Raw genomic sequence first — 9,486 nt, 5'->3', positions numbered from 1 at the left:
AAAAAAACGAAGAAGAAGAAGAAGAAGAAGAAGAAGAAGAAGAAGAAGAAGAAGAAGAAGAAGAAGAAGAAGAAGAAGAAGAAGAAGAAGAAGAAGGAGGAGAAGAATAGGGTAGATGACTGGAGACTTGTGGCTGAGGCTGAGTGTGGTTTATGCCGATAAATACTGTGCTCTAATGGTCAAGGCAGGAGGACTGCTGTGAGTTCCAGGCCAGCTTAGATTACAGAGTGAATTCCAAGTTAGCCTGGGCTACCGAGTAAAAGTCCTATCTCAAAACAACAACAACAACAGCAACAACAACAACAACCTGTTACTGTTTTTCTGACTAAGCATCTATATGTGTAGCTGGTGCTAACCTTAAATTTAGGATCTCCTAAATTCTTGGGTATTAGGAATGCAGGTGCGCAACAGTGTGCCCAGCTGGGTGAATTCCTCCTTTTTGTTTTTCCCCTTTGGTGATGGGGATTAAACTAAAGCCATTCACTGCGCTAGGCAAATGCTCTGCTGGTAAACTGCAGCACAGCCTACCTGCCAACTTATTAAAAAAGTCTAATTTGACATCTACAAGAAGTCTTTTACACAGAATCCTTGACTGTTATTTCCTACCTGTGAAGATATTAAAGAGGACCCACGGATTCAGCACAGCCTCCTCTCAGACTTTATTCTGAAGCGCAGAAGGAAATCATCTGCTCTCCTGTCTTCTCACAAGCATCCTAGCATCCTTTCCACTGAAAGACCTGGACAGGACCAGGAGAGATAGCTGCCCACAGTGCTATTTTAAATAAAATTTCTTTTCACACGAGCTGTCTCCTGACACTCTTTCCTGCCACCATAAAATATGCCCTGGGTTTTTGGGTTTATTTATTTATTTATTATTTATTTATTTGTGTAGTCTTGGGAAGGCTATCTAACCTCCATGCACCTTCTGGTTTCTTTGTAACTGGGATCTCCCGCACAGAGCATTCTTATAAAAACCTGCTGTGGATGTTGTATGTGGTGACACACACACCTGTAATTCTAGCGCTTAGGAGGCAGAGGCAGCCAGGTCAATGTGAATTTGAGGCCAACCTGTCTGTCTATACAGTAAGTTCCAGGCCAGCCAGACCTACAAAATGTGTGTGTGTGTGTGTGTGTGTGTGTGTGTGTGTGTGTGTGTGTTGTGTATGGGGAGGGGGCGCTGCTGTGGGCTGGCACAAATTGTCTCAGCCCTTGCTGATCAAGTCTGACAAACTGAGTTGGATCCCCAAAACTGGGATCCAGATGTAAGGAGAAAGCCAACTCCCCACAAAGTTGTCTTTTGATTTACACGTTCCTTCATTCATGTCGGATCAGGAATGCTCATTCACACATGAATCATGCACACATACACAGTAATAACTTTTTCATTAAAAAATTTAAAAGCTACTGAGTTAATTTCAAGAATTTTAGTACTAAAATACATCATAGAAGTGGGGATCTGTATAAATTATTAAAGCTATATCTACATGATTATTATAATGTCTATTTTTACTCAGTCTACCAATCTTTACATATTCCCATTTTCATCTGGCAATAGCTGACTTCTTGGCCTGAAAAAAATCAATATATATGAGAAAGTTTGTGTTGAAGTTTCTAACCCAGAAGCTGAGCTTCGTCAAGGCACAATTATGGAAAAATCAAAAGGCTCCAAAAGGAAGATATTGGGAGAAGAGTTGGAACAGCAATCCTTGGGCAGTCCCAGTGAGGCCGGCAGAGTCCTGGCAGGGAGGAGAGGGTTAAATCCCTTCCTCTGCAGTACAAAAGAAAAGAGTGTGCGGAAAGATTAGGATTTTTGCTTTTACAATAGGAGCTGCAGGAGCGTTGGGAAGAAGCTGAAGGGGAAAAAAGGGGGCGTCTCTCCTTTAAAGACTTGGGAGATTGAGAGAGAAAGGGAGTCGGGAAAGAGTCACACTAGTCAGTCCGTCTCTGGGACGGGAGAATTCCTCTGCTTCTCAGTGATTTGCACTGGGGGACCGATACCCGTTGGCCTCAGACTAGACAGGGTGATCGGACCAGGTCACCCCATTAAAACTCAGTGCGCAGTGAGGTGCCGTCCCTCTCATACCGCTCACTACTCGGGAATGTCTCGGCGAAAGCAACGGAGACCCCAACAGTTAATCTCGGACTGTGAAGGTCCCAGCGCATCTGAGAACGGTGGGTGCTGGGGGCAGGAGGTAGCGGGGATTGGGGAGTGGGTAGGATTCAAAGCCTGCATGGTTCAGGCCAGGGCAATGGAGGGCACCTCGGCCATGAGCCAAACCTGAGCAGGACTTGGTCACTGGGGATGTGAAGGACTCTAGACTTGAGGATGAGGAGAGGGCTCGTGCAAAGGAGATACCCCCCTTGGCTGTTGTCGGGATTCATTCTGTTTGTGTTTTCCTTGCTTTTCTCCGGATGAAATGTAGTTTTCAAACTGGCTCTGTCTCTCTACCCAAGAGTTTTCTCTCCAAGTCCTTCTTTGCTCGCTGGTCTTTGTGCCGTTGCTAAGTAACGTCCTCAGACCTGAAGACCCGTCTCTTAGGGATGGGATTTCCCCCTCTTCTTTCTGGAGAGTTGGGTTGCAAGAGAATGAATTGGATAAACGTGAAGGTTCCCCTGAGGGGGGAAGAGAATAAAGTTTCTCATTGTTGCGCTGGGCTGAGAGCAGAACTCCCAGAGGAAGAAAGCTAATGTCGGTCAGAATGCAGGCTAGCTTGGGGGTGTGCTCCTCCTTATCCGAAGGGAAACTGAAAGACAGCCCTGTAAAGGGACTCAGGTTTGTGTTTTAAGGGAGGCAAAGATGGTATTTAACGTGCGAGTTAATATAACTGTTCATATACACTATCACTGTATAAGGATCTTGCTATTTATTTTTTAGTTTCTGGGACGATCTGCTTATGTTGCCCAGACTAGCTCTATAGTCACTATACAGCCCTGGTTGGCCTGGAACTTTTGGCAATTCTCCTGTCTCAGACATCTGAACAAATGTGCACCATCATGCTAAGTTGCTGTATGTTTCTTTTAATCAACACATTTCCTCTGGGAGAAGAGAACAGGCTATGGAGCTGTAACCAAGCTGGCCTTAAACTGGTGATCCTCCAGCCTCTCTGCCTTCTGTGTGCTGTGATTACAGCCATGCCCCGGCACAACAGAATGCAAATGTCTGTGCAGTCTTAGACAACTCCAGCATGTGAAAGGCCATGATAGGAAGAGGAGGATATTAGGAACTGATTGTCCGATGCCTCGGAGACAACCGAAGACATGGTCAGCGGGAAAAAAATTATGTATCTGGATGCTTATATCCCTAAGGCTGGTGATACACACTGTCTAAGGCTGAGCCAGGAATAGGTATCTATGTCTAGATGAGTCTGAGACTCAAGACAGTTTTGGATTAAGTAGTATAGCTACATGTGTGCTCACAACATGGAAGTCAGAAAGTCCAACCCTGGGGCCAGTCTTTTGCTTAGCAAACACATGGTATGACTCAAAATATATAAAATAAGGTTATGCATAAGGGTTCTGAAGCCATATTTTCAGGATTGGTTTTTTTTTTTTTTTTTTTTTGGACAAACCCAGTTCTCCCTCTATGCTAGCTATACAAGCTTGGTTTTGCTTCTCTGTGCCTCAGTTTCCTCATCTGTTAAACAGAGATGGATGAGTACAATAGTTACCTTATTAACCTGTGTAAGCTCTTTGGGGAAATGGCCAGCATAAATGACATTTCTTAGAGACATACTTACCATAAGTACTTAGTGAGAAGGAATATTGCAGTTATCACATGTGAGGGCAGTGACCACTCGGGGACCTCAGTATGCCTTTATAACACACGCAGGGCTCTGGGGGACTGTATTTGTGGCAACTAGAATGAATTATGGACTGAACTTGTTTCCACTCTACAAAAATGACTTTAGGTCGAGTCAGTGCGGCATGCACAATGAAACCTTAACAAACAAGTTAAGTTTGGGGTAGGAACCATCTTCCCCAAGCCATTGCTTGGCTGAGATCCCACTGTGCCCATATTTAGAGGTTCTATGGTGATGGCATCCTTCCCCCATGAGACACATTAAGCCTCCTTAATGCTGCTATAGGCCGGATGTTTCTTCCTGGAGCTCTATAGGAGATTTCCCCTAGAGCCTGAGAGTTGCCTCTCAGTCCTGCTCCCCTGCTGGTTCAATTGTGGAACTGTGCTGAACGCCACCCCCAACCCCCAAGAGGCATGTTCTCCTCGCCTTCCTCCCATCTGCTCACCCATTCCCCACATTGTGGCTGAGGGAAAGTTTTCTGCACAAGTCAGAGGGTATCCAGCAGCTGCCGTGGGTGGATTCTCGAGCCTTTTAGGGTACAGTGTGACTGGGAGGGCTCTGGATACCTGGAAGTGTAGTGACGCTGCTGTAAATCCATTCCTATAGAAACCAGAAAGGCTTACACAATATGAAGCAAGAAAATTTAGGTAGATAAACTTTGCATTGGTAGGAGAGGCCAAAGGTAACATAGGGATCTGCCTTAAGCAGAAGGAAAGTGCTGACTTCAGCTCTCTGTCCATGGCAGTGGTCCTCAGCCTTCCTAATGCTGCAACCCTTTAACACAGTTCCTCACGATGTGGTGGCCCCAACCATAACATTTGTGTTGCTACTGCGTAACTGTAATTTTGCTACTGTTATGAAGCATCATGTAAGTCTCTGTTTTCTGATGGTCTTAGGCGACCCTTGTGCAAGGGTCTCTAAGAGGTCGGTCGAAACACACAGGTTGAGAAACAGTTGGTCCATGGCATATGCACGCGCACATAAATACTACTACAATAATAATAAATCATAAACAAATTTTTTGTTTTGATTTTTTTGAGATGGGGTTTCTCTGTGTAGCTTTGGCTGTCCTAGAACTTGAATCTGTAGACTTGCCTAGCCTTGATTGTTGTTGGATTTTTTTGCTTGTTTGTTTGTTTGCTTGTTTTAAAGATTTGCTCTAAGGCATAAGAGCACTGATTGCTTTACCAGAGGACCCAATTTAGATTCACAGTACCAACATGGCAGCTCACAACCATCTGTAATTCTAGTGCCAGGGTACCCATTGCCCTCTTCTGGCTTCCATGGGTACCAGGCCCAAAAGTGGTGTGTATACATAGATGCATGCAAGACACTCATAACTATAAAATAGAAATAAATACATTTTTTAAAAAATATTTATTTATTTTATGTATAAGAGTATACTGTAGCTGTCTTCAAACACACCAGAGGAGGGTATCAGATCCCTTTATAGATGGTTGTGAGCCACCATGTGGTTGCTGGGAATTGAACTCAGGACCTCTGGAAGAGCAGTCAGTGCTCTTAAACCCCTGAGCCACCTATATAGCCCAATAAATAAATATTTTTTAAAAATCTACCTTAAGAACTCCTAAAGTTCTGGGCATGGTGGTACTCTAATCCCAGTGCTGAGAAGACAGAGACAGTTCGATCTCTGTGAGACCCAGACCATCAAAGAAAAGAGAAAGAAAGAAAGAGAGAGAGAGAGAGAGAGAGAGAGAGAGAGAGGGAGGGAGCGAGGGAACAGAAAGAACTCCTAAGGGTTTTCATATCAGAACTCCTTGGAGATTGATTTTCTTATCTAGTCTCCTTTCATGACCTGAATAGAGGCCTGTTGGTTCTCTTCTGCAATTGATATGGCTATCTAAAACTCTCTCCTTTCTTATAAGCATGTAACATATAAATTCTTGTTCTCTCCTCGTCATAGGGGTGTCTCTAAAAGGATTGGGCTATAGTGGAGAGCTAAAGAGATTGCCTTGCATTCATGGGGAGCTCTGCCTTATCATTTACACAGAATCTACTAATAACCATGCCATCATTATGTTTCTAACCTTGCCTTCCACCCCAGAGCATGGCCCAGAGTTAGACAGGAAGGATTCGGGATGTAACTCAGGGAAAGAGCGTGTGTGAGGCCCTTGGTTTTATCTACACACAAAGCAATGATTACACTAAATAAGACCTGCCTGCCATCCGTCCTTTGCTTATCTGTAAACTTGGAGTGCATTTCTATTGTGCCTTTAAGAAACGGCCCTGAGAAACCTATTTTCCCACTTTCTTCTTGCACAGCTCCCTGATGAGAACATCAAAACCTAACAGAATACTTCCCACACATAAGTGATGAGCAGGAAAGAGTCTACTTACTCAAAAACTCGGGAGAAAGAACAAGAGTCTCTCCCCCACAGAGTCTAGATATCAGAATTAGAGGGCATAAGGGACATCACTGGAGGAAATGTTAACTGGTACATCTGGGGAATGATCAGAAGCCCAGATATTTAGTGAGGAGAAACCAGGACAGCCGCCACGCAGACCTGGAGGGAGAGAAGGGAGCTGGCAAACAGCAAGAATAGCAAAGGCAAGGAAGGCAAAAATAGGGCACCTTACACATGAGAGACAGGGCTCATCTCTCAGGCTTCTGAACCCACAGAGACTTCAGTTTTAGGTACCTGCTGCAGTGGCCGTCAGAAAGAATATATCTCTAAGTGGACAGAAAGTAATTCAGGAGTCTGTGTTGTGCGTGAAGCAGGATGATCGTGAGTTCAAGGCCAGTATGAGCAACTCTAGACTGTCAAGAAATGATGGGAGACAGCAAGAGAGACTGACTGACTTAGCCTTGGCTAGAATTTGGGATAAGGAAACAGAAAACCCACTTTTTCTTTTTCTTTCTTTCTTTTTTGTTTTTTGTTTTTCTTCATTTGTTTGTTTGTCCTTGAGACAGATTTTCTCTGTTTGTTTTGCTGTCTTGGTACTCTGTAGACCAGGCTAGCCTCAAGCTCAAAGAGATCTGCTTGTCTCTGCCTCCTAAATGCTGGGATTAAAGACATGCATCACACTGCCCTTCGCCCTCCTTTGGAGAAAACTGGGTTTTCAAATTAACTGGAGCTGGGCAGTGGTGCATGCCTTTAATCCCAGCACTTGGGAGGCAGAGGCAGGTGGATTTCTGAATTCAAGGCCAGCCTGGTCTACAGAGTGAGTTCCAGGACAGCTAGGGCTACACAGAGAAACCCTGTCCCGGAAAAAAAAAAATTAAACTAGTCTGGTGCTCAAGGATATATGATATGACCTTTTAACCCTGGACAAATTCTTTCTTTCCTAAGTTTTCAAGGAAGGGAACCCCACCCACCCCACCCACCCCACCCACCCCACCCCCCACTCCTCATTTTGTTTTGTGTTTTGGTTGCTTGGTTTTGTTTTGGTGATGGCATCACTGTAGCTCAGACTGGCTCTCTGTGAACCCCTGATCCTTCTGCCTCAGCCTCCCCAGGCCTGGGATCAGAAGCTTATGCCAACATCCATACCCATGTGGATCTCAGGTGTGGGCTGCCAGACCATAGTGCTCACCAGGGACACATGCAGGGGCTGTGCTCCACAGTTCTGTTCTTGCACTTCCTTCATTTTATTCCTTCCCACTCCTCCATCATCAGCTGCCCTACACTGACTTGTTTGTTTGTTTGTTGTTTATTCTGAGACAGGGTCTCACTCACTAAGTAGCCCTAGCTGGCCTTGAACTCACAAGAGATCTGTTTGCCTCAGTCACCTGAATGCTGAGATTAAAGGCATGTGCTACCACATCTAGCTGTCTTCATTTCATTATTTTTATTATTAATGTCTTTATTTTATTTTATGTGTATGGGTGTTTTACCTGCATATATGCCAGTGTTCTACATGTGTGCTTGGTGCTTGTAGAGGCCAGAAGAGGGGGTCAGAGGGGGTCAGATCCTGTAGAACTGGAGTTACAGTCAGTTGTGAGCTCCCCTGTGGGTGCTGGGAACCAAACCTGGGTCCTCTGCAAGAACAGCAAATGCATCCATTTAATCCCAAAACTTGGAGGCAGAGGGAGGCAGATCTCTGAGTTTGAGGCCAACCTAGGTCCACAGAGCCAGTTTCAGGATAGCCAAGGCTACTCAGAAACCTTGTCTCAAAAAAAAAAAGAAAAGAAAAGAAAAGAAAAAAGAATAAGAATAAGGCATGGTGGCACACAATTACACAGTTTTAATCTTTGCACTCAGGAGAAAAAGTTAAATGAATCTCTGTGAGTTCCAGGTAGCCTGGTATACAGAATGAGTTTCAAGCCATCCAGGGCTACAGAGAGACAAGATGAAAGGAAGAAAGGAAGAGAGGAAGAGAGACAGAGAGACAGAGTCAGAGATTCTCCTCAAATTGAAAAGAGAAAAAAAAAAAAACCAACTGGGACTTTAATTTACTATTTGTGCTCAGTGAAGGGTCAGATCTCTAAAATACCTTTGAGCTTCAAGACAGTGCTTGGATTCTACACAAATGTCTTCCTCACTTGGTACCTGGTATCTGAGTCATCTTGCCTCTCATCTACCATGTGGAACAGGCTATGGGTGCATCTGTAGGTTTCAGTATAGCAGTTTGGTTTGGCAAAGAACGACGTGTATGAGCTTAGTAGAGAAGACTGAGAAAAGAGACAGTGGTACAATCTCTAAAAAGTGATCTTGGCAACATTTACAAGTCTATTTCTATTTACCGAGGCTGCCGATGAGCAGTGATTTAATTCAGGTAGCACTTGTGAGGAATAGGGGAAGGTTTGAAGAGCATAGTCCTTGAAGCTCTATTATTGGAGTACTTGCCTCTTCTTGGGTGCTGTGGGCTGGGATTATGTATGTGCTGGACACAGAACCCAAGGCCCGTGGACTGATAATACTTTGCCACTGGACAGCAGCAGCAGCAGACCATAGTTTTAACCTCATTGATATCTGTAATGTATATCAGGGTCTTACTCTATGTAGCTCAGAAATTAAATAGTGACACAGCCAGACGCTGGAGTGACAGGCACTCATGTCCACTCTGTGTGTGTGTGTGTGTGTGTGTGTGTGTGTGTGTGTGTGTGTGTGTATACATGCATGTGTTCACTTAGGATTAAACTCAAAGCCTCAATTTGTGCTAGGTAATTGCTCTTCCACTAAAAAGCTCCTTCCCAGCCTTCAGCAGTACAATGGAATACATGTGGAACTTCATAAAACACTAATGCTTAGGCTGGAGAGATGGCTCAGCGGTTAAGAGCACTGACTGCTCTTCCAGAGGTCCCGAGTTCAAATCCCAGCAACCGCATGGTGGCTCACAACCATCTGTAATGGGATCTCTCTTCTGGTGTGTCTGAAGACAGCTATGGTGTACTCATTTAAATAAAATGAATAGATAAATAAATCTTTTAAAAAACAAACAAACAGACAGACAAAAACCTAATGCTTACTGGGCAGTGGTGTCAGACACCGTTCATCTTGAGCAGTTCTATCTCTGAGTTTGAGGCCAGTCTAGCCTACATTGCAGTCTCAGACTCAAAGTTATGTAGTAAGATTTTGTTTCAGACTAATAATAATGATGATGGTTATGGTGATGGAGATGATAATGAAGATGCTTGGATCCTGCCCTTAGGGCCTTTGAATGTATTTTAGCCTTGAGATGGGTTTTTTTGTTTGTTTGGTTTGGGGTATGTGTGTGTGTGTGT

At 44.3% G+C, this 9,486-nt stretch overlaps 1 protein-coding gene across 2 annotated transcripts in view; it reads left to right on the top strand.

Moving 5' to 3' along the window:
* Positions 1-1,512: 1,512 nt before the first annotated feature.
* Positions 1,513-9,486, top strand: part of Sall2 (spalt like transcription factor 2) — a 17,570-nt gene continuing 9,596 nt past the window's right edge. The window contains exon 1 of one of the 2 annotated variants that reach the window (XM_021182356.1): positions 1,513-2,172. In XM_021182356.1, coding sequence (XP_021038015.1) covers positions 2,100-2,172 — 73 coding nt within the window. In that variant the 5' untranslated portion in view covers positions 1,513-2,099. The remainder of the gene's footprint in view (positions 2,173-9,486) is intronic. The other variant, XM_029468687.1, reaches the window with a different exon arrangement.

Source organism: Mus caroli, chromosome 14, assembly GCF_900094665.2.
Source record: "Mus caroli chromosome 14, CAROLI_EIJ_v1.1, whole genome shotgun sequence".
Lineage (NCBI taxonomy): Eukaryota > Metazoa > Chordata > Mammalia > Rodentia > Muridae > Mus > Mus caroli.
The sequence above is the reverse complement of the archived record's forward strand: the minus strand, read 5'-3'. Positions and strand labels throughout refer to the sequence as shown.